The sequence below is a fragment of the Cydia splendana genome, chromosome 3 (genome assembly GCF_910591565.1).
Source record: "Cydia splendana chromosome 3, ilCydSple1.2, whole genome shotgun sequence".
Lineage (NCBI taxonomy): Eukaryota > Metazoa > Arthropoda > Insecta > Lepidoptera > Tortricidae > Cydia > Cydia splendana.
The window spans coordinates 713,997-738,999 of NC_085962.1; the positions used below are offsets into that span (position 1 = coordinate 713,997).

General features: G+C 36.9%; 2 protein-coding genes across 2 annotated transcripts in view; both read left to right on the plus strand.

Annotated features, from left to right (window-relative positions):
* LOC134806393 (protein O-mannosyl-transferase TMTC1-like) overlaps window positions 1-532 on the plus strand; it is a 268,478-nt gene extending 267,946 nt beyond the window's left edge. The window contains exon 12 of the mRNA XM_063779647.1: window positions 367-532. Coding sequence (XP_063635717.1) covers window positions 367-521 — 155 coding nt within the window. The 3' untranslated portion in view covers window positions 522-532. The remainder of the gene's footprint in view (window positions 1-366) is intronic.
* Window positions 533-10,713: 10,181 nt separating this feature from the next.
* LOC134806344 (histidine-rich glycoprotein-like) lies at window positions 10,714-24,007 on the plus strand. The gene is made up of 4 exons (XM_063779553.1): window positions 10,714-11,355; window positions 15,059-15,278; window positions 21,487-21,679; window positions 22,380-24,007. Exons 1-4 carry the CDS (start codon window positions 10,843-10,845, stop codon window positions 22,516-22,518), a joined length of 1,065 nt encoding a protein of 354 aa, XP_063635623.1. The 5' UTR covers window positions 10,714-10,842; the 3' UTR covers window positions 22,519-24,007.
* The last annotated feature ends 996 nt before the right edge of the window (window positions 24,008-25,003 follow it).

Consider the following 25,003-nt stretch of genomic DNA (forward strand, 5'->3'; position numbering starts at 1 on the left):
ATATGCAGCTTCTCCTTCTAGACCGCATCCAACGGAGAGTGACTCAAATTGTCCGCTGTTAGCATATTTCAGATCGGCTTGACTTCTTGGTGCTGCGTTGATGTAGCCTCGCTCTGCTTTTTCTATCGCTTGTTTATACAAGGAGGAGGGGAGTGTTCCCAAGAATTTTTTGGATTAATTCCTGCCGCTTCTTTCCGACATCGCCCTACGCGATATTTCCATCTTCACCACTTAGATGGTTGGCAGTCCTCAACTGTGCGTTTCTCCGAAAACTTGCGGTATTTGCGAATCGATACGACCTTCAAGGAAAGAGCGTACTCCCATTGTCTTTATATTATATAGTTTTAAAACCAAATCTCTTTCCAGGTCTTCTACCCATCTCTCTAAATTACTACATGACGGCCTTGAAACTCTCTCTCGCAAGTGGAGAGCGTCGCGGCGTCGCAGCCCTCCGCGCAGCGTGCCTCGTGCTGCGACAGAAGGGGCAATGGGCGAGGGCGTTACATCTTATTATCAGGTAGAATTGTAGCTGCAAGTTCCTATATTTTATCTACCTCTCTCTCTAAATCCACTTAAATGTAATTTTGTCTTACTCGGTGAGCAAAATCGCATTTTGCTGTTTTTAAGCAGCAAAGTGATGATGATGTCCTCCTAGACGTATCCGTCGACGGCGACACCCGGACAAATCAGTATCAGGTATTTAGTAAAGCCTGACGTGCACGGGCTCGAACGTGACTGGCGAAACCGAGTTTTGTTTTAAACTTCCGGCCGCAAGACATGCAGTAAAGCTCGCCATTTGAGTCGTAAGTGTATGTGTAGGAGGGCTTGGGCCGAGATTTTCGAAGCTGGCGTTTAGCGTCAAAATCTTCGAGGCGTGCAGTTCACGCTGGACTTGAATATGTTAAATACATATGAAAAATAAGTACCTATTTTACTTACAGATGGCAGACCGCCCGCGGGGACGCACGTGCAGCGAACGCTCGGGCGCTATGGACGCGCGCGTGGCGTCTACGCAGCGAGCTAGAGGGACGCGCTGCATTGTACGCGCGCCCTAGGACAGACCCCGATCAGGTAGATATGTCTATGTGTCTGTCTGTCTCTCTATACGGTGAAGTAGTATTTAAACAATGCGCTAGGGCGTGTGGGCGCCCGCGTGGCGTCTACGCATTTTTTTTTCCTTTTGAGCTACGGAACCCTAAAACCAAATTATGAATATTATTCTTTCTTTTCCAGACAAAGTCTACATGCCTGGACTACAGTCAACTGGAACTACGGAATCCTGTAGAAAAACACTACAAAAATACAGATATGAATACACTTCTCAGCGAAACTAAAAATAATGCCAAAGACAAAAGTTGCCAAAACGAATGTGCCAAAAAAGTATCAATACCGACCCAGTATAAACCCATACATAATAAGAGCGAGACGGGGAGAAAGAGCTGCTCCTTGAGGAAGAAAGAGATAAAAGATACGGATTTCACGCCTTTTGTTTCTGACCATTTGATAAAGACTTATTAAGATAAGATTAAAAGTTAAATATAAGATGTGTTTTAAGCCAATTTTAACGGGAATATTACCAAGATATAAGGCCAACAAATTTTATTTTGACTAAAAGCAGTATTTTATGTAACAGTTACATAAAAAGACTTTTAAAACCTAGTAATGTGGCATTACATTCCCTTGTCTACGGCAGAAGAACAGCTTAGGTATTTTAATAAAAAATTGTTACATAAAACAAGCATTAAGGTAAATTGTAATTGTAAAAATACAAATAGAAAAGGTAAAACAGTGTTATAATGTACTCTTATAACACCGTAAATAGTATTCTTTAAAAAAAAAATAGGTACAGTGAAACCTGGTTAATTGGCACCTGGATAAATGGAAAACCTCAATAATTGCAACCAAAAGTCCGGTCCCGGTCCCTTGAGACCAAAAGGCCTCTATAATTGAAATTTTGGAACCTCTATAATTGCAATTTAGATTTTAGGGCTTTTCGTAATTTTGCCTCTGTAATTGACCACGTCGCAACTAAGACCTCTATAATTGACACTGTGCTAAAAAAATCCGTTATTTTTGCTCTCCTTTTTACCTCTATTATTGAAACGAGTCTTACTTATTACCTCTGTAATTGAAATAATGTAGTTGTAGACAGCAGAAACAATATTTTAATAGCAATGATCATTTTATTTATATCTTCATCCAGAATGTAATTTATTTATTGGGTATCTATCACAGCCTGTAGTAGGTGAAATATTTTTTATTAAATCAAAAACAAAGTATGCTTTTTACATTCCAATAAAACTTTCTTCTACAATTCAAGGGAATTTTTTAAACCCAAATGATTAATAAGAAAATAAAGTAGTAATTAATGTAGTGTAAAAGTGCAAGTATAGAAGCTATATATAGACCAGAAACCCAGAACGTAAGCGTGTAAATCTACTTTCAATGGTTATTTGCACCTCCATAAAAGAAATTTGTCAGAACGCAACCTCTATTAATGAAAACCTCTATAATTGACACAACGATTTTTTGAACCTCGTTAATTGACACGACCTGCTTAAATGAAAAACCTGGTTAATTGACAAAAAATGGCCGGTCCCTTGAGATTGCAATTATCCAGGTTCCACTGTATTTGTAATTTTAAAACTGATGTCAGTCATTTAAAGGCCTCTACAGAGGTTACGACAATTGGCATGCGATTTTAGATATTGCCGGCTAAGTAGGAGCAACGAATTAAATGCCGCAATGTGTTGCAAATTGTATGTTATTATAATTAAAGGTGACGTTTGTCAAGTAGAGGCCATAATTTGACAGATTGAAGTGCCACAGTGGATAATAATTATTTTTTTTATTATTTAAATAAATGCCTAATGAATTTACATAGACAGTTAATGAATAAAAAATAAAGGTGTTGTAATGTAAATACAGCTCAATTTGAATTGCTTTGTAAATATTGGAATTGATATAAGTAACTAAGTCAGTTGGGGCAAGTGGAACATAGGGGCAAATGCGCCTACCCTAGATACACCGTACCCGTATGATATAGCTTAGAGGTTATACTATGGCCGCACTTTTCTCGGTAAAGGTTAACCATGACGGTGGTAAACAAGCATGTAGCGGTCCTGATGGAAAGCTGCTACCGTAGCCTATGTACACGTGCAGCTACACGGATGACACGTGCGCATTGCCGATTTGAAAATGTATTATACTGCGTTGAAGTACCGTAATACTTAAGTAGTAAGTTTTTGGAGGGTTTTTTTATATTTTACGGTTGCATTTAGGGTAGGCGCACTTGTCCCTTGGGCGAATTTATCCCATCAGACAATATTACCACAATGCAATGTATTTATGACAATCTTCTTAGTAGGTCACTCACTTCATTAAGAATTGTCAAGATGTTAGTGTATAATTAGGCCCCTTTTGCACTTTTATGACAATTGTCATGACACTGACACTGTAGGTAAATAGGTAACGATACAGGCATGTACAGTCAGCTACAGAGAAAGTTGACCCCCCTTGCATAGTTTGTATGCAAAGGTGCTAGGGAATAGTGTTGCTGATTGTACCTACTTGTTGAACCAGCAATGTACGGTGAAATGTCACTGTGAAGGTACAATTGTATGTCTGCCTTTCCACTAAGGCGGAGATGACAGGAGCCGTAATACAGCGGAGTGGAAAAGAGATGTGACCAATGTTATTGGTTGATTTCCACAACGTCTCCTTTCATCTCCGCTTATTGCTGTATCAGTGGAACGGCAGCCTAAGCGTGGTTTAAGGGCCCGGTATATAAGAAATGTAAATAGTGTATGTAAATAAGTAGTTAGTTTAAACTTTAATGTACGACATGTGGTAAATGCACGTAACGCTTTTAGTGTATTTATTTCGATTAATATACAATAAATACATTTAAATAATCCTGTAGTTTCATTATAGCCAATGGTGCCAATACTACAATAGGTACACGGCGAAGGGACAAGGAAGGCACGTGCACGTGTAGACCAAAATAAATGTAGGGAAAAGTGACGCGCATGTAAGCTCGTACCGCCGAATCGACCGTACATACGTGCAGAAAACACGCTAGTCTAAAACCGCTCTTAGCTGTTTTCCGTCAGTTTCCAATTTTTGTCGCCCATGGCTAAAATTGAACACAAAAATACTTATTACGATATTCATAATAACTAAAAAAAGATTTTTCGCAACTCAATAAGGTCAAGCACGAATACAATTGGATTATTATAACAGTTGAATGTAATTGTTATAAATCTATTTGTACTTACCTACAGTTTCACCGAACTCAGTCATGCGTGACACTGATTGATTTGTTGTTTATGGTCATGAACTGGGTATTTGGAACTTATTAAAATTATTGACGATGGCGTAATGAGTACAGTCACCTGCAATGTCCAGTACATAGTTTTTGAGTTTATCGCGAACATACAGATAGACAGACGCGACAAGGGGCTTTGTTTTATAAGGCAATGATGATATTATTTAAATCAATATAAAAAATAATGATGATGTAGTGCGTATGTCAAAAGTTTAAAGGGCCATATGAGTCGCTTAACTTCGAACTCGGGTAAATCCATCTGTCAGATTATGCGATTTTGGTATTAAGAAAAGGTAATAGGGTAGATATTTGCTGAGAGGGTCGAATGGATTTACCCGAGTTTGAAGTTAAGCGACACATATGTACTGTAAAACGTTGTACGATACACGTGCGTATAACTATACCATTACTTTTGAGGTTAGAAAATTTCTAATCTTAATAAAATAAATAAAAAGCTTTTATTTCAGGCAGTACCCATATACAAATTGCATTAAAACTAATTTAAAAACTAAAACTATACTGACACTGTAGAGGGGTGCCACTCATGTTAAAATAAATCAAGATCGCACATTTTAAGTGCAAGTCATTTTCTATTCTGGTCCATGTGAACAGAAATCCAGCGCTTAAACACCGGACTCCTTATATCGTCAGAAACAGCCACAAGTATTTTGTTGTCGGAAAGGCGCAGTCTCCTCCAGAACGAGGCAACGCGGGATCTCGTTACCGCGAAAAAGTCGGGGACCCCCGCGTCCGCGAACATGCCCGACGCGCTGCAGCACCGCGGCAGCCGCATAAGAGCCCGGAACGCGTCATTGTACTGAACTCTTATTCTGCTCATTGCCTTCTGCGTGAACGTTATCCACAACTGGGAGGTGTACATGCCTAAGCAGTATGCCTTGAAGAGTGTGGTTTTTACATCCTTGCTGCATTTAGAAAACCGCCGAGCGAGCATGTTGCCTCTGACTGCGAGGGCCCTCCGCTCGCGCTCAATGTCAGCATCGTCATGCAGCCGTTCCGTCAACAAGTGCCCCAAATACTTGAACCGCCTAACAACATTGATTTCCGACCCATTTAAATACACCGGAGGTACGCTGTCCGGCCCAGAACCCGACGCGAACACCATCATCTCGACCTTGGAAACATTATATTTCAGTCCATGTGCATTACCATAATGCTCACAGACCGAAAGTAGCCTCCTCAATCCCTTGATTGAAGGGCTGAGCAGCACCATATCGTCCGCGTAACTAAGGTTATTTACACAAACATTTCCAACAATAAAACGAGGTAGGTACTTACTTACCTATTATTTATAGTGCCCGAGAATTTTTCTGTCCCAAAACTTTATTACATTAAGTACCATTGACCGGGGTGACTTTCAAATGCAGGGGCGACTTTGAAATTCTAGTTTTTAAGCCATAATATATATTTATGCGAGATTTTACAGTAGGTCAATATGAATATAAATAGTAATCTAACTAGTTACAGGAACATTTTCAGTAAATAATGAATAATGGTAATTCCATGGCCGTTTTAAATCTATCAAAGTAACCCCAAATTTTCCAAAGTCAGCCCGGTCTACGGTACCTTTCGTTTATTATTATGTTTTGCTATCCAACCAAAACAAAAACAAACTTAGGTCGTTCCCAAGGCCCCAAAGTTGTCTGTTCACTTTGACGGCGCAGCAACTAGTATCACTTCTCTCTCCTCGCTCTTTTAAAATGCCATTTGTCAAAAAAGGACAACCATACTATTGACAAGATGAACTTCAAATCAAAGTGTTGCCTTTTTTGGTGCATCCAGGCTGTGTATGTGTGCGTAAAAACGTGTATGTGTGCTCTTTTAGGGATGTGAAAAGTCGATTTTAACCATGTTATATATCGATAAACGCTACACTGCGGAACGAAATAGCTATTAATTGAATGCCAATGCTATTAATATCTTCGTTAAACATAAACATAATTGAAATGCTAATGGATAATGAATATATTAGAATATAATAAAATAATTTAATTAATGCGGAACACATATTTTAGTAGGTATTTATGTATTTTAATTAAATATCTGAACTTTACCTTCGTTCCCTGCTGGGGCGTGAAGAAAAAATTGTGATCTGATAATCACAAAAAAAAGCGTTTTTTTTTTCATTTTAGGTATCGTTAAACCTTTGAAGTAAAATTAAAATTGCAAGAAATGTCGATAGTTTATCGATATGACTTTATCGACATGGCTACAGCAAGGTGGAGTTACATTGTTAATCGTACACTAAATAAACAAAAGTGGTTACAGTGACAGCTCGCTTAGACGTACTGCCGTATTCGAACTTCAAGATATTCACAAGAGACGACACGTACTAGATCCATTCTAGATACGTTATAGTTTAGATATCAACTAGTTCTCTTTTGCAGCGCAATTCGGGCAACCAATGTCACCTTTACGTTAGATAGAGTAAGATATCTATTAGATGTGAATTGGATCTCTAATAAGTCATATCCTGAGGAAATCGTTCAAGAGTATCTCCAGAATCGCGCAAATGTCATATTTGACAGGTTAGATCTTAAACATATCGTTATCGTATCTTGGTGATGTCTAAAAGATATCAAATAGATGCCTATTTCAAAATCCGAATCGGGCCCGTAATCTTTAAGTATACAGTGTGTAAGTTTAATACGGGCGATAAATTAAATCGGACATAGTATTCATTTGTAATCATGAAGTAAAAGGTTTTTTTAAGTTGCAGTTCATTACGACCCCATAATTATTATTTTTTAAATTTCTCAGCAGCAATGTACTGTAAACATGGTTGCGGTACCGAAATGTCAAATGTTCATTAGCAATCTTAGAGGATATAACCAACGGAGACGCCATGTCTAAAATTTTCGGTAGAAAATAGTCTGCCGTTTTTTGCGGGGGAGGGGCACATCAAATGTATAGGTACCTACGTCATGTCAGATAAACGTCAGTCCATACATATGGTTGACATGTGGTTGACCATTGGCCGCCTATTTTCGACAGAGGGGAACGCCTATTAATGGCGGCTCCATTGTTAATTACTCCGAGTTAGCAATACAACAATAGTAGCATTTACAAACTTACCTATCTGGAGGAACATTCATAATACAAGTTAGCATTACACTGCGTTTAATGTTTTGTAGTTATTTTGGTAGATTAAAGTACTATATATATATATATGTATTATATCTATGGTCGTTCCCATTCCTCAAGGTTGCTCAAGGTCAACTTTAGAAAAGTTCTTCGATTTAAATTACGAGATGGCGTTAGCAAATGGTTAATTATAATGTTAGCCAATTTTAGATTGATTACCTGCAATGGCGGCGCGGCGGTTGCTTCATTCTGTGAAACGCTAGTACCTTTTTTACATACTTTTATTTATAGCCGGTCAAACTAGTTTGTCAGTAGAAAAGGCGCGAAATTCAAATGGGATGATAGCCTTTCTCGCCTACTTTTTTTTTAATTTGACGCTCTAATGACGGAAATTGCTTGACAGAGTATAGCTTCATTGCCTATATTTTATTCAAATCTTGTAACTTTGAACCACTTTCCTTATCGGATCGTATCCAGATATGTATATATAAATTTGGAGTACCTACTTCCGTAATTCCAATGACGTTGCAAACACATCGAGTTTAGGCTCATTAGAAAGGTCTCAAGAAGTAGGTATTCAGGGAAAGAAGGTAGACGAAATACATAATATGTCGTACTGTCGTAGTCAGATCGTATAATCCGCCGTATTACATTACGGCTAGCCGTTTTCAAAAACAGGGGCGTTTTGAAATGCGGCGGTTCGACGATTAGCCGGATTGTCATTGCGATACGTTCTTCAATAAGGCGGCCTACGTTTAGCCGCATCGTACATTGTAGAGTGACCAGTTCTTTCGGTCGCCTACGTAACCGGAGTTTGACAAATGTTTGCAATTTAATTCTTAAGTTGTGTTGCGAAGCGAAGGAAATGTTTTTTGATAATAAATAGTCCGACGAACTCCAGATTTGATGGACACCCCAGCGTTTTTCATAGTCTGTTGTTGTTATGTCAGGCAGTGCCACGAGTGTTAAAAATAGGAACTAAAAACTGTCAAAGCGGCGGCTAATGACTCGCTGTTTTACGGCTTACATTACGGCTAGCCGTGTTGAAGAACGTATGGCGCCGAATACATTCCGGCGGATTCTCATTCAGCCGCATTCAATCCGGCTAATCGTTAAGCCGCCGCATTTCAAAACGCCACTGTTTTTGAAAACGGCTAGCCGTAATGTAATACGGCGGATTATACGATCCGACTGCGATACATACAACGCGAGCGCCCCATCAGATACCTACAACTATTGACATAAAAACAAGCCTCTCTAACCGACCATGACCTCAGACTACAATGTTAATAATCTTTTATTATATTTATCTAGATAAGGACATTGTTGAATGTTTAATTGTTTATTCCTAATGACGTCAATGCGTAAGAAAATAACTAAGGAGTTTAATGACATTGACCGCTTAGATATAGAGATTATATATATTATATGAGATTATTAAATGTGACTCACAACTATACTCTGTATCTTTAGGTACCTACTTAAATAAAAGTAAACAAATAACGTGTACATTTTCGGGTAGTTATAAGTGTTAAAACATTTATTGATTAACTAACCAAATATAAAACCACCTGTATCTCTCACTGAACGACCTGACTTTAACATTAAGCTTAAGAAGCCATTTGAGGATAGATTTTGTTTACCCTTTTTTAAATACCTAAAGATACACACTATAGATACCTAAAAACTATAAATACCTAAAAATACAGATACAGACACAGATAAAGATACAGATACAGATTACAGACTAAAAATGCCTTATATATTTTTGGACAAGAGCCGGATACTCTTCAAACTGCTGGATCTAAGAACCACCGCAAGGAAACTCGCTTTTTTCACGTAAAAAACCGCATCGAAATAGGTACATCCGTTTGAGAGCTACGATGCTACAGACAGATAGACAGACATTGGCATCAAACGTATAACACCACTATTTTTGCGTCGGGGATTTAAAACGGATAAGCAGAATGACTAGACTTATATCGACCGGGATATGAACCGTGATTACCTTTTGAATTGTTTTCGTCTTTCGAGCTCCCGATATTTCGACTCAGTTACATGCATCTTATTCACGGGTAACTGAAGATAGCGGGTGGGTGTCAAAAAAGGATGTTAATGCGAATACTGATGCTGTCACTACAACAGATTGTTACTAATTATTATTAGATAACATTTTACGACAGTTGAGTTCATTGGACATCACGCCACCGGTAATTATGATGGTAATGAAACTAATTAAGTTGGTTAATTTAAGTCTTCGTTTCACGTTGAATCTCGAAACTTTTTTAAAGTAACGGCGTCGTAGGACTTGTATTTTTTTAATGATTTAATGTTCTGATGGAATAAACCTTAGGTAATTGAAGGAAGGTTACATCTGACAGCCGAGCGAACGACATACCCCATTACAAGCGTTTTACAAGCGTTTTTAGTTTTTGTGTTTTAGGTATTTTTATCAAATGGTAAAAATATGTCGACTCGGTTTAAGACATACCAAAGAAATAAACATACTCGTACAAACACGCAATCTACACATATATTGTCAATCATCACTCTTGAGGAACTCTTCTCGGAACTCTTCTCCCATCAATTGTATAAAAATGCATAGGTACTATACTTACGTTCCCCACCACGCGTAGATGTACAGTCGCCATCAGATATATCGGAGCGGCCAAGGTGTTCACAATATCTGAACACGCGCTCTAACGCCCTGACAATAGAGGCGTGTTCCGATATTTGTGAGCACCTTGGCCGCTCCGATATATCTGATGGCGACTGTACCTTTTAAGTTACATTTGAAAACTAGTTCGAACGTAAACTTTGCTGCACTTGAATACGGGTAATAACTGAATGAATTTTACAAGACAATAAATGTCATTTATTCTAGATAGACATCTGAAATAATTAAATGTTAGTAACAAGTGTTGCCAAAGGACTTTTTAAATTCTATTTTCGATTACTCCACCGAATTGATCAATATTTACTAACACCAATAATGCAATTGATTTTTAATAACAATACATTTTTAAGTAATTCACGTTCCTCGATAGTTTACCAACAATATTTATAATAGCAATGGAATGGTTTAGTAACTCTTGTTCACGTTTATTTCAATCGCCTGAAATATTATAACCCCCATAACTTGCGTAACACCTGTTATCAATACATCATCCATGGTTCAGTAATCATTGCATAATATAACCTCAGAAAACTTAAATTGATTCACGGTCATAGTTTTCACCGAAAATCCATTTTAGCGTTAAAGTACGCTTTCTAGGCGGAGTTCGGACGACAGTGCATCGCTGGCTTTGACCGCGCGCGCCCGCTTGAGCAAATATCATTGTTTACTTATTCTTATTTGCAATCTACCGACTTTGAAAGGTATAAAAGAAAAAAATACAACGCTTGCAGCAGTGATGAAGTTACTTTGGTTGTTGTTAGTTGTTGCGGTGGCCGCTCAACTCGATGATAACATCGAGGAGGAGGAGTTGGAAGAACCTTACAATGAAGAAGATTATGAGCATTCTAGAGACAAAAGAAACTATGACGAACATTCTAGAACCAGACGAGATATAGAAGATGGCGATCCTTATGAAGAGATTTTTAGAACGCGGCGGGATATTCATGAACCGTTTGAAGAAGGTTCTAGACGTGAGATGAATGGCGATTATGAAGAGAATCATAGGACACGGCGTAATGTGCACGAAGGTCCGTTTGAAGAGCATATAAGAGTGAAGAGATGTACATACGAAGATGTCCCATTAAGCCGCGTCCGTCGCTCAATGCGAACTCCTCGCCAAGTCCATCAATATGAAGTCCATGAGTTTACAGATGGGGAAAGTTATCCTTCGCCTCCTTATGAAGAAATGTTAGCGGCTAGCGCTGAACATTACCATAAAGTTTACGCAGCTCCGAATACGAGGCCAGATGTGAGTGTGCCTGTTGTGTATCGTCCTGTGCCGTCTGTGTTGTCTCCTGTGCCATATAAACAAGCTCGTCAACTCCAACCTTTCCAAGCTCAACCTTTGTACACTCAACCTCAAACCCCTGTCCAAGCGTCATACGCTAAAATCCAAACGCCTCAAGTACCTCAATATTCTCAAAATTTAGTTGCAAAGACTCAAGTACCCCAATATTCTCAAAATTTAGTTGCAAAGCCCCAAGTCCATCAACTCTCCCAACCTTCGAACCCTGTAGCTCAAACCCACCAACAACCATTCCTAGTTCCAGTTAAATCTTCTATCCAAGTAGCTGACGCTCCCAACTCCTTCCAAAGTCCTTATGGGATCATCCAAGCGAAAGTCCCGCTTTCCTCAGAAGTCGCTGTAGCTACCGTGGAAGAAGTCCCGTTGCTGAAGGATCAGGTGGAAGCAGCGGCCGTGGTCAAGCATAACAAGCATGCGACGGGACATACGCAGGGTGGTGGTCATGCGAAACATGCGCATCATGACGCGCATAAAGGTGGAAAGGTATGTTGTGTTTTGTGTTTAGTTTAAGTGCTTCATTAACTTTGCACCTACTTGTCCATTCCTGTCAACTTCATACAATTTATACTTAATCCTCGTAAGGCCCAAGCCAATTTTCACGCTTTTGAATTTGGAACTTTCTATTATTTCTATAAGAGTTCATAACTCGAATTTAATTTGTACTTGAACGAGTACGCGGGAACTTACGAGGTTAAAACGCAAAATTGTATCGAGGTGACAACTGTCACCGTACCCAGGCTATGTTAAAATTACAATAAAAACTACTTAAAAATAACCTGACTGTCCTTATAAGTAAGTATGTGAAGAGTTCAAGGGCAAACGATGAAAGTATATTATAAAACAGTAAGAAATAAGATAAAAACAAACTAAGCCCTTCTATGTTTAAGGGGCCCACTGATTAACAGTCGGACGGTATCGGCCTGTCAGTTGTTCGGAACTGTCAAAATTTTGTTCTAACTGACAGGCCGATACCGTCCGGTAGACTGTTAATCAGTGGGCCCCTTTAGAATAGGTGTATAGTTTACAAAAACGCATTACATAAATTGAATTACATTGATAATATTATACTAATTCTGTTTAAAAAATTAACCACAACATAATTAATTGGTCTACAAAATTACTCAAACTCCTAAACAAATTACAAATAATGAGTCAGCAAATCTTACGTTAAATTACAAATTCCAATATGAGACGTGTAGGTACCCGAACTGGTCACAATAATCAGGAAGGGCTTTAATAATCTTTTTTTATGTATACCTGAAAGTAGGTAATGATAGGAATCCCATATTTAAATAGAGGAAGAGTGGCTAAAAACACGTTGTTAATAAAAATGGAAATACTTTTCTTAGGTACCTACAGTCGACGTCAAAGATATGTTTACACTTTTGCGTCTTTCTCCCTTGTAATAAGGCGAAAACTGTAACCATATCTTTGACGTCGACTGTACATATTTACTAAATACTTTTACACATCCTTTACACTCTTTTAAACTCATTAAAGTGGCCCACTGATTAACAGTCTGCCGGACGGTATCGGCCTGTCAGTTAGAACAAAATTTTGACAGTTCCGGACAACTGACGGGCCGATACCGTCCGGCGGACTGTTAATCAGTGGGCCCCTTTAAAATTAAAACGAAAGTAATTTTTAGCTTTGTAACACGTAAATTAAAATTATCAACAATAGGTATGCTGCAAATCTTTATCAATAGGCCGTTGTGTAAAAAAATGTACCCATGTATAACAAAACCAAAGACAGAACTTATTCTGGCGCCATCTACAGTGTGGAAAAAATTAATGGGCCCTGGAAGGGAAGTGCCTTAAAACCTTCAGTTAGCTCATTTCACTTAAAGGAAACATTCCTTTATTTTATAAAGAAACAAATCTGCATTCAAACATGTTTAACAATTAGCTTGTCTCGCCCGGGACTCGAACAGAATAAAAATTCCAAAAAATAAACACTAGCTATTTTATTCTATTAGTCGATACAGTTCATGTTAATAATTTCTCTACGAATCACTCGTCTGTTCGTACAAAATATACATAAAAACGAATATTTAGTACTCAAGTTGTAGTTTTGTTTCTTTTTAAAAATAAAATAATGTTTCCGTTTAAGTAAAATGAGCTAACTTAAGGTTTTAAGGCTCTTTCCCTCCAGGGCCCATATTTTCCACCCTATAGGTACCTATGTATACAAACTTTTGACACTTGCCGATCCAATTTGTCTTATTCTGCCATTTAGTATTTTGTAAGAAAGGGATAAAATCAGAAAATATAAATGAACTAATTGAGGCTAGCAAAAATTAATGAATGGTGGTGATAGTTTTTTATTTACAATAAATTTTCGTTTCTATAATTTTGAATTAGATCTACTTGCCCGCTTTGATACTTCTATGAGTTCTGCAACTGACTATAGTACACTACTAAAATTACAGTTCTTTTTACCTTAGTTTTATAAATTCTACGCGGCTTTTCAATTAATTAATAAGTCTATAGAAAACAGTAGCCTTACCACGACATCTCGCTCGCACTAATATGCGAGTACGAGCGAAATGCATAGAAAGTAATAAGTTACGCATACGCTAGCGAATATCGTCGGGTGACAAGCAAAAGTCACTAAGTACTATCAAAAAATTAAAGTAACAATGCACTTTATTACACTTGTAACACGGTTTATTGTCCAATAATTTCAATGGTGTTAGTTAGTGACTTTTGCTTGTTACCCGACGATATGTCAGTGTCAAACCGGTGGTGTACGGCTTAGGCTTACTGCTCACGCCTGCGTTTGTTTCTCTCGTCATACAGAGTGAACCTTCTGTTCCTAGGTATTATTTATTCTGTGGTCACGTTGAAATTTTGGTCTCTTTCCGCATTGAGTTAGATCAAGAAAAGTCTGCAGTGATTTTGATAGCCTACGCAGTGCACGTGTTATTTATACGTCATAATGTGATAGAAGTTTGACGTTTGAAATAACACTTGCACTGCGTGGGCTATCAAAATCGCTGCAGACTTTTCTTGGTCTAACTCTAGTAATTCTCCTAAAAGTAGCTCGAATGGTGTATTAATCTGTAGCTGTTGAGAAATGCTTTCAGAAAGGGATCAAAACAGAGGGATGTTAATATTTTAAGCCACAACAAAATTTATTAGACACGACTCCCAGCTTGAGTTAACCAGTCGAACGACGACCATGCAACAAATTATAAATTGTATGATCAGATGTCAATCACAATGAAAAAATCAACGATGAAAAACTCTGGGCAACGTGGGACTCGAACCCACATCTTTGGATTGCCGGTCTAATGCGTTACCATACAACATATTATACCAGATAACAAATGTTTGTTGTATGTTAAATAGGTATTAGAATTGATGCAAAGCAATTTGACCCATTTTGATCTGTAGTAACACACGTCTGATACTGAGTCGCTACGACCCAAATTGAGTTAGTATTACATGTGTGATACTAGGGCGTTCCACGGGTTAAAAGTCCTTAGACCAACGTATAAATATGAGTTTATTTTATTCATTAATTATTCACACGTAAGCACGTAACTGTAGCTACCAAGATTTATTTTCACCCACAATAAAACAGCGCACAGAGTTTGCACATCAAACATGACATTTCTTTGACTTCGACTTTAACCTTCCAGAGTTCCAGTGGTTTCAAACATGATCACCATGTAGACAAAGGTGCTAAGGGCTTCAAGACGGATGAACTCCATCGTAAAGAATATGAAGAAGCAGAAGGGAAGAAGAAGAAACATCATGATAAGGCTGACCATAAGGGCAGCCATGAGGAGCAGGCTCATGGACATAAGGGGTCCAAGTTCGATGAGAAGAAGGGGCATAAAAAGGGACATAAGACTAAAGGTAAGTCTAGACGATAAAAGAGCTAATTAAAATATCAAAAGTCAAATTTCTCATTGGTAACTGAAGGCAAAAATTGCAAGCGACGTTATATAGTTTTTTAAACCATTATTGATGATAAAAACAGTTTATTTACATAATTAAATGTACAGAAATTATTAAACTAAATTAATAAATAACTACCATAAATCTGAAATAACTCCTTGACACATTGTACCAAGGACGCTGGCGGCATTTTCTCGTTGTATCGCGATGCTGATACGTTGTGCGAGGAAGCCGCCAGCTCGTCGGTCACCAGTTACGTCAATCAGATGCTCGGCTGCCCTAAGCAGAAAACAAGTAACTCAAAAATTTTCAAAAACAGTTTTTTTGGATTTTCGGAATTTACAATTTCAGGCGCATCTTTCACCAAAAAAATAATTGTAAAATAATGTGTAGTTTTCAAAATATTCATGTTTTTAAAATCCGAGTATCTTTTTTTGACCCTGTATTCTACGCTAAATTCAAGTATATGTCCCATTTCTAAGCTAAAGACAAGTAACTAAACAGAGATACTTGTAATTCATATAGATGACCGAGATACTTGAGTTTAGCGTAGATGTTCGTAACTGCGAATTAGTTTATTACAATGGTAAAACAAGTATCTCCCAACACAATCTGCGATTTAGGTTAGAAATTAGTTACATAGTTATACAAAAGGTACCTTGTTTAAAGACATACATAGAAAACAAATTTGCTTAGCAATATTCCTGTCAAAGGTGAAAAGTCTGTCAAATTTAAGTTTAAAGAAAAAGTGTTGTTAAAACAATTAAAAATATCTGTATTGTCTACACTGTAGCCTCTACAGTAATGAAAACAGAACACTAGAATACGCTTCTATTTTTTGCCAAAGGTTTTGGCAAAAATTAGAAACAAACAACAACTGACTGTATTCAATTGACCAAAAGGGAAATATTTAATCCAGGAATAATGCCAAAATTTGAATTTTTTTAAAGACACTTATTATGTGGTAAAGTGAATCATCTGAGGTCAATCTCGAGAAGTCTATTAGTAGAGTTCGACCAAGAAAAGTCTGCAGAGATGTTGAGAGCACACCAGTGCCAGTGTTATTTATATGTCATAATTTCATAGAAGTTTGACGTTTAAAATAACACCTGCACTGGTGTGCTCTCAACATCTATGCAGACTTTTCTTGGTCTGACTCTACTAATAGACTTCTCGAGATTGACCTTGTGCTGTCAAAATTACTGCAGACTTTTCTTGGTTTAACTCTAGCCACTAAAGAGATCCACCAATTACTTACCATATTAATAGGTGTATATCAGCAAAATTTCAGATCGATGTGGTTTTATAAGAAATAGGTAAAACTGACTTGAAGGATTTAATTAGATTTTTACTTTGTTACAAGTAAAGTTAAATAGTAAATAAAGTAACTATGTAGGTACCTAAGTATGTATTTATCTATACACGTATGTATATAACGTCGCCTAGTACTCATAGTACAAACTTTGCTTAATTTGGGGCTAGGTCAACCAGTGTAAGATTGTCCCCAAATATTGATTTTTATGAACTCACCAGCTCTCACCATTCCATGCACCTGCCTCATTCCTATCAAACACGTCTGTCAAATAGGACTATAAAAAATGCAAGATGGACTCGCCCACCGAGCGTTCCTTACAAATTTAGTTATTGATTTTTTTATTTTTTACAAATTTATAGTTTTCAGATTATTCCCTGTACTTATAATGTCATACAATATTACTTGCCAAATTTCATAGTTCTAGGGCAACGGGACTTCTCGTTGACCTAGCTAGCTACTACCCACCTACTTAGGTACCCTTTAAATTTTGAATCCCTTGAGAATGTCGAAATTTACTTACGTATTTTGGCATAAACCACCGTATCTTTTTTTTACGTTAATGTAGGTGTTTGGTTTTTTCTACATCTTTAAGGGAATGTAGACCTGAGTATATGGTTTTAATTTCAACTCGATACCTCCACGTGTTTCCGAGATAAAGGATCTTGACAGACAAATGGACGGAGGACGGACGGACAACAAAGTGATCCTATTAGGTCATTACCTATGAAATTGGCGTTTTGTTCGGAGAATTTCAACGAAACACGAATTTCCATACAATTAATTTTGCGGATATTTTTTTGATGGCTAATTCAAACCAAACAAAATTTTTCCAGTAATTTTTGACACCTTTAAGGTATGTTTTCAATATCTCCATTTCTTGAAAATTGGTACTATTAGAAAAATATAAGTAATTTTAATACTCGAACCGACAGCACATGAAAAGACCTATTTTCAAGGCTTAATTCTGAACACTTAACAATAAAAAATAACAATTAATTGCTGTCAAGCAGTTTGGCGAAATCATATTGTAGTTTTATTGTAATTGTGTATGTACTTTTGTAAAAAAAAAAAAAACTAGGATCAGACTTATATCTATGAACAAAAACGCCAATTTCATAGGTAAGGACCTAATATAAGGGTTCCGTTTTTTCCTTATGAGGTATGGAACCCTAAAAAAGAAAAGTTCGGAAGCAGGATCCTGTAGGTACCACCCATCCACGAAGACAGAGAGTTTGTTGAAGGAATGGGTCATCGTATCACAAAATAATCTCTGAAAATAAATAAAATCGATGAAATAGGTACCAATAACCATGTGTCAGAAGGTACGAGGATGGCAACATCAATCACTAATTCAAAAAAAGTCTATTTTCCAATAGAAAATAACTTTAAAATATATTAAAAAATATATTATTTTTTCAAGCGTTTTATTATCTAACAGGGATTTTGAAGTCGATAAACCTGAAAGAAATAAAAAACAGTTTTCGGTAGCTTATGTTATTAGCTTTCATTTGGTACCATTTCCTTCAGAATTGCATGAAAATTGGAAAAGTTATTGAGCGGAGAGCCAAATATGTTTAGTATTTAAGAAGCTAAAATGCTTGCTATTTCCAAGCTAAACACGAGATACTTGAATTTGTGTCGAATGGTTCTGAAATTTTCGGGTAGTAAACTACACAGAAAACATTTTATGCCTGTACAAAGTTTAATATACAAGAATAACAAAAAATAAAGTCTGTATAAGCTTAATTTTATCGCCTTTAACATAATGGTATAAACAGATGTTACATTTTAGACCAAATACCTAACAAAACTGACAAATTACGTTTTTTTGCTCTCCTCAGACAAATTTGTCAAAACTGGGTTACTTGTTTTCTGCTTAGGGCAGCCGTGCTTCTCGATTACTGCAAAAAACTTTTGTGCGCTGAGACCCCATGGACCTAGACAACCATTACTTATTGTGGTTGAAACATACGGTTGTTGTAAGTGGTGGGACAAATCATATATGACTGAAAGTAATTACATATGAATGAACACTATTAATAATTAAAAAAGAATGGTGAAGTGAAAATGGCAATGGCTATACCCGACGTGATGACGGGTCCTTATCTGTTGCGATACCTTTTTCCAATCTTATCGTAATGTGATAAATTTAAATTACTTTGCGACCTACTTCCACATTTATAGTTATACATTATCATCTATTGCAACCAGCCCAAGGCCAACCGTTGTGTCCACAAAAACTACCGCAGACTGGCAATAAAAAGAAAACTTACAAAAAATTTAACGAGAGGTTACTAACCGATCTTCATTGGACTGATACTTTTTACTGACTGTCAAGTATTGTCCTCAATTTTAACTGAATTCTAAACTTTATTGCAAAGATATTAGGTCCAACAATGAGAGTTGCAGTTACTTCCGACCATCTGAGATGCATTCGTTTGACCTCGAGATCTGGCTCCAATTTCACCACGGTGACAGGTGCGACAATTGTAAAACATCACTGTTGCTGACGTCACAGGCATCCATGGGCTACGGTTACCGCTTACCATCGGGCGGGCCGTATTCCTGTTTGCCACCATCATTGTTTTATTTAAAAAAACTTTATTTTATCGGAAAAAAACAGATATTTCTCTTGCTAAATTTATGACAATTGTCACAAGAAACACTACAATTGTCACGAAATTCCGACATATAACTCATTACCTGTCAAGAATTACCTACAATTCTTCTAAATCTTGACAATTGTCAGAAACTTCGCAAAAGAAATATCTGTTTTTTTCCGATATAATAAAGTTTTTTTTAATAAACCAATGATGGTGGCAAACAGGAATACGGACCGTCCGATGGTAAGTGGTAACCGTAGCCGATGGATGCCTGTGACGTCAGCAACAGTGATTTTACAATTGTCGCACCTGTAACCGTGGTGAAATTGGGGCCTGGTAATGATTGATTGGTAGATGATTAGGTAAATCACAAGAAGCCTATCCTAGTGACTATCACTGCACCTTATAAAACAAAATCCCCCGCCGCGTCTGTCTGTTTGTGTGTATGTACGAGTATGTTCGCGATAAATTCAAAAACTACTGAACGGACGTTCATACGGTTTTCACCTATCAGTAGAGTGATTCTTGAGAAAAGCTTAGGTGTATAATTTGTTTAAATGTTGTGTAACCTGTGCGAAACCGGACGGGTCGTTAGTTATTTTATAAATATTGACTTATTGTATCTCCGTCTGTTTTGACATATTTAATCACTTTGTTTGTATACACTCAACCATTGTACAAACATTTACAAATAAATAAATTCTTATCAGTTGAGATATCGCTTATTAAACAAGATTTTGACCTCATCATCATATCAGTCAAAAGACGTCCTTTACTGGGCTTATTTTAACCTTTCGCAAGGATATCCACATAAACTTGTCTTTTGCTACCCTCAATCATTCTGTGATGTTATGTTTAAGTAGACGTGAAGTGCCAATATTTAAAACATAATTATATTTTATGAACATGACACCTTTTCGGGTATGCATGCAAAAAATATTTTGGTTCTGGTACATACTTACATACTTCATCACGCTGCACCGACAAGAGCCCAGCTCTTAAATTGAATAATGATGATGATGATGAACTTCTTGCGGACTTCCCTTAACTCATGCATTTTCTCTCGGAAATAAATAAATAAATAAATATTATAGGACATTTTTACACAAATCTGCTGCTGCTGCTGGAAAGCGGAATCTGTTCTATGATTCAATTCTTTCGGTTATAACTTATAATTTATATCAAACGAATCAGGAAATTATTTTGAACACTAAACCGCAAAACGAAAACCCATAATTTGCCACAAATCGTAAACAAATCCCACTCAGATCGATTTGCAGAGAAAGTTGCGCTTGCGCAAGATTATTATTATTCACGGTCTTTTGTCGGTTGACCTCGGCTTTAATAAAAGAAATAGGTATTTAGAACATTTTACGACATAATGTGTCAGTTTTCATGTAACTATTGGTTTTGTTGTTTATTATATTATATTGATTAATCAAATTCAAACAATCTCAACAATCTGTTGACGTAATGTTTCATTAAAATTAAATCTAATGTTATTAGCCACAATGTGTTACTTTTCTTATTACTTTATTGGTTTTGTTGCTTATTATGTTGATTGATTGTTGACGTAACGGTCTGATTGGATGAAAGCTAATAATTTAACCTAATTAATAGCTTTCATCTAATCAGAATACATTAAAAATTACAAATTAGGTACTTAGTGCGTCCGCTAGGCTGGCGCGGGGTTGTACGGAGCGGGTGAGCGGGTTAACGAAAAATAGTAAGTATGAGCATTGCTAACTGGCGCGTACGCGTGCGACGGATTTTACCTATAATGACTCCCACTTGCGTGCACCCGCGCCAGCTACCGGACGCCCTTATAGGTTTATTTGTTAGTCAAATGTGTAGGTAATTGAGTTATGTTGTTACACCGAGTAGACTTGCAAAACAAGTCTCTTATTGGCCGGGTGCAGATGTCTTGTAGGAAAAACGAACACGATCGCAACGCAGCGCTCTTGTCGTCTCAGTCACATTCTTAGTTGTTGTTATTCTTAGTCATGTTGGCTGGTAAAATTGACCTCTAAATGTTAATGTTGAATGATAAATATTTGGATTAAATTTGTAATATTTTACAGTTAATATTTTCCTTGCCTTATGGTGGAAAATACTAAATTTCACTCGGTAGCAAAGTTGTTTAACCCTCGCCTCCCGAGGTCCGCCTTGACAACTTTGCCCCCTTGTAAAACAAATAACTATTTTATAATTTCTTATTGAATCGTAATTTCCTTCTCTTCTCTTCTAGGCTACCACAACAAATACCACAAAGACGAGTTCCACAAAGAGCACAAGTTCTACGACGACTACCACAAGAGCGGGGAACACCATCGATACGGCAAATTCAACGCGAAACACGCCAGCAATGAGAGCGGGAAGAAGAAGGCACATCATGTGAATGCGGGACATGACTTCGTTGAGAGAGGGAAGAAGGGATACAGGTGAGTGAGATAAAATATACGAAATAGTAAAGGCAGGAGCAAGACAGCGGTAATAATCATGCCAGATATAAGAGCAGGAAGAAGAAAGCACATCATGTTAACGCTGGACATGACTTCGTTGAGAGAGGCAAGAAGGGATACAGGTGAGTGAGGCAAAACATACGAAACAGTAAAGGTAGGAGCAAGACAGCGGTAGTAAACACGCCAGCAATGAAAATGGGAAGAAGAAGAAGACACCTAGGACATCATGTTAATGTTGGATATGACTTCGTTGAAAGAGGCAAGAAGGGATACAGGTGAGTGAGACGAAACATACGAAATAGTAAACGAAGGAGCAAAATAGTAAACATGCCAGAAATGAAAGTGCGAAGAAGAAAAGACATCATGTTAATGCTGGATATGCCTTCGTTGAAAGAGGCAAGAAGGGATACTGTTGACTAAGACAAAGATACGAGGGAGTAAAGGTATGAGACAGCAATGAGAGTGGAACGAAGAAGGCGCATCATGACGCTGGACATGATTTCTTTGAGAGAGGATATCATTAGTACTTTAGCCATCTTACGGTCTCCAATTTTTGTGGGCAGTTGGCAACCCACTTCCCTTGCAACTAGAATTAGGTATTCATTCGTCTCAGGGCAATGAGACTTATATAGGTAGTCATGGATGCTTCATCTTTCTAATACAATATTTTTCTCAACAGCAACAAGGGCCACCTGGACGCGGACCACAAAGGCCACAACGGCAAGCAGGGCCACGAGGAACACCACGAGAAGCACTCCTCACACGGCAAGAAAGGGGGCAAAGAGGGGGGCTCGCACTGGAAATATGCCAAGAACTAAAACCTACAGCGATGTGGCGGAAATTCTTTTAAGTGCTTTAAAATTTATCGGAAATTTGAAGAAATTTTCATTTTGGAAAATTTCGTTGCCAATGGAATTTAAAAAGCACTTAGAAGATTTTGCTATTTTAGGAAGCTTTCGCCGGCGCATCGGAAACCATGCCATGATATAGGGCTATATAGTTTTAAGGCAAAAAGACACCAGGATGCGTGATGGCTTCAGTTATCTGCGTACGCTGATTTTAATGTGTGAAATTTTATGCAATATATCACACCGCTTGATGTGACAGCTGACATATAATTTCTTATACATATTAAAACTAGCTTCATGTAATGTAGCCTTCTCTGGAAGTTTTATGTAAGGTTGTGACACCAATTGCCAGTTGTTTTATAATAATCAGTATTATATGAGTTAAATTTAGGGATGTGATATTTTGTTGGGTATACTTCCAAGTTTATAATTTTATTAGAAGATCTATTGTTACTTTTTTCTGAGAAAATATTTATAAAGATTCTTTCTTCCACCTTCTAGGCTCAAACGCATAGGTGGGTCAAAATTAATTTCGTTGTCTTGTTACCGACCACTCTGTCACGCTTCTATTTTTGTCTTTATACAAATTAAAAAAAAGTTGAGCGCTATTGCATGTATTTCTAGCTGTAGGTAGATTATAATTCACTTGAGAAAAATCAAAAACTAAACTTCACCTAACAAAATTTCACCCCATACAAGAGCTCCACTCCGTCACATTTTTTGGGGACAAAAAATAAAACAACGAAAATAATTTTAACCCACGTATAACTATAAGTACTATGACTAAATATTGAAATACGTGTCAATTAAAATAACAAACAAGTTAAAATAACCAATACCTAGTCGTACCAAAAAAACAAGATTTGATCGACGATAAAATAAACAGACATCGAAACCCACTTAACGATCAATAGAAAAAGTGTATCAAATAGTTTAAGCGGTTATATCGAGTGACGCAACCGAAAGACCGAAACGAACTATCGTCGCAACCTAATTCGAAAAGTTACTTTGTTTCACTTAACTTTAACTTGGCAAAACTTAACCTTAGTACGCACACATTAGAGTTCTTATTTGTGTGAACGAAATTACTTTATACAGTAGAAACGCATGAAATCAGTCCGGCCCGTGTGAAATTCAGTTCCGTGAGTTTATTTATTCTATAGTATAAATTTTGTTATTTCATCGGGAAGTGAAATTTTACTTATTTAAGATGCTGGCAAAAACTAAATATTTACTATTATATGATGACAATGACATACATAGATACCTACTAATTTTAAACACATACGTGGCTTTCTTTATACTGAATCATAAGGTACTTTTTGATGCCATAAGGAATATTTCTAAATGGGAAGCCAATTAGTTACTCGATTTTCTTTTATAAAATCGTTTTTATCATGGTACCTATTAATATTTTTTATCAATTATTTAACTCATTTTCATGGTTGTCATCTTTAATACTTATGATATATTTTCTTCCCGCAGAAAGATTTTTTATTATCTTCACTAATTTTCTTGAGTATAATTATGTTATTATCAGCATCTTAAATACCATCAGATATCTATTGTAAATAATGTTTAACCATTAATTGTACATACGAGTATTATTATATTATTATTTAGACTATAAAAAATATGCTTCTACCGATATATTCTCTAAGACCTCAATGCAAGAAACTTCGTTTTGCAGTTTTATACAAATAGGTACCTTCATTTTAAGAACAAATGTAGTGCATAATGGGGTTGGCCGGTGGAAGTTTTTAGCAGATGGCGCCATCATAGCTTGCCCCGTCAATCCCTAGAATTGTGTCAAATTTTTGTTTTTTTAATACCCTGGATGCCAGCTCTTTAAGCCAAATCTCATAGAAAAAGGGGCAAGCTATGATGGCGCCATCTAGGCAAACCTTTGACAGTTGCCAACCCCATTGTTTTTCATCGTATTTTCTCGGAAACGTTCGTATTTGTCATGCTACTTTGACTACGTTGACTGCAACGTCAGTCCTTTTTAACCGAGACTGACTGAAATAGCAAGACACGTTGTAAGTACATTTCCGTGAAAATACGATGGAAAATAATTATGCACTACATCTGTAACTATATTTTATTGGAATATTTGCAAGTTACTAAAAACTTGATGTAGTTACCTAAAATTAGTCACAAAATGCAGTTCGCAAGATGGCTGCTGTATTTTGCGATGGATTGAGGAGGAAGCCCGTGAAAATTTTATATTTAAATGTGTATGTATAAATTTAATTTTAGAGCAACCGTTTTATTACAAACAGAATCACATCACATATTACGAGTATATTATAAAAGTATGTTGACTTGTTTGGATAAACCTGAAAATATGAAAGACTGTAGATATAAAATTTGTTTAATTGTAATAAGAATTTATGAATTATGTGTATTTAACGTTTTTATACTTTTTGTCATTACTATTTTACTAAGTGAAAAT

Excerpts from the sequence above, each read along its gene's own strand:
- LOC134806344 (XM_063779553.1), top strand. The coding sequence starts at position 10,843 with ATGAAGTTACTTTGGTTGTTGTTAGTTGTTGCGGTGGCCGCTCAACTC. Across the intron at positions 11,356-15,058 it reads CTCCGAATACGAGGCCAGAT|AGTTCCAGTGGTTTCAAACA; the intron begins GTGAGTGTGCCT and ends TTAACCTTCCAG. Across the intron at positions 21,680-22,379 it reads AGAGGGAAGAAGGGATACAG|CAACAAGGGCCACCTGGACG; the intron begins GTGAGTGAGATA and ends TTTTCTCAACAG.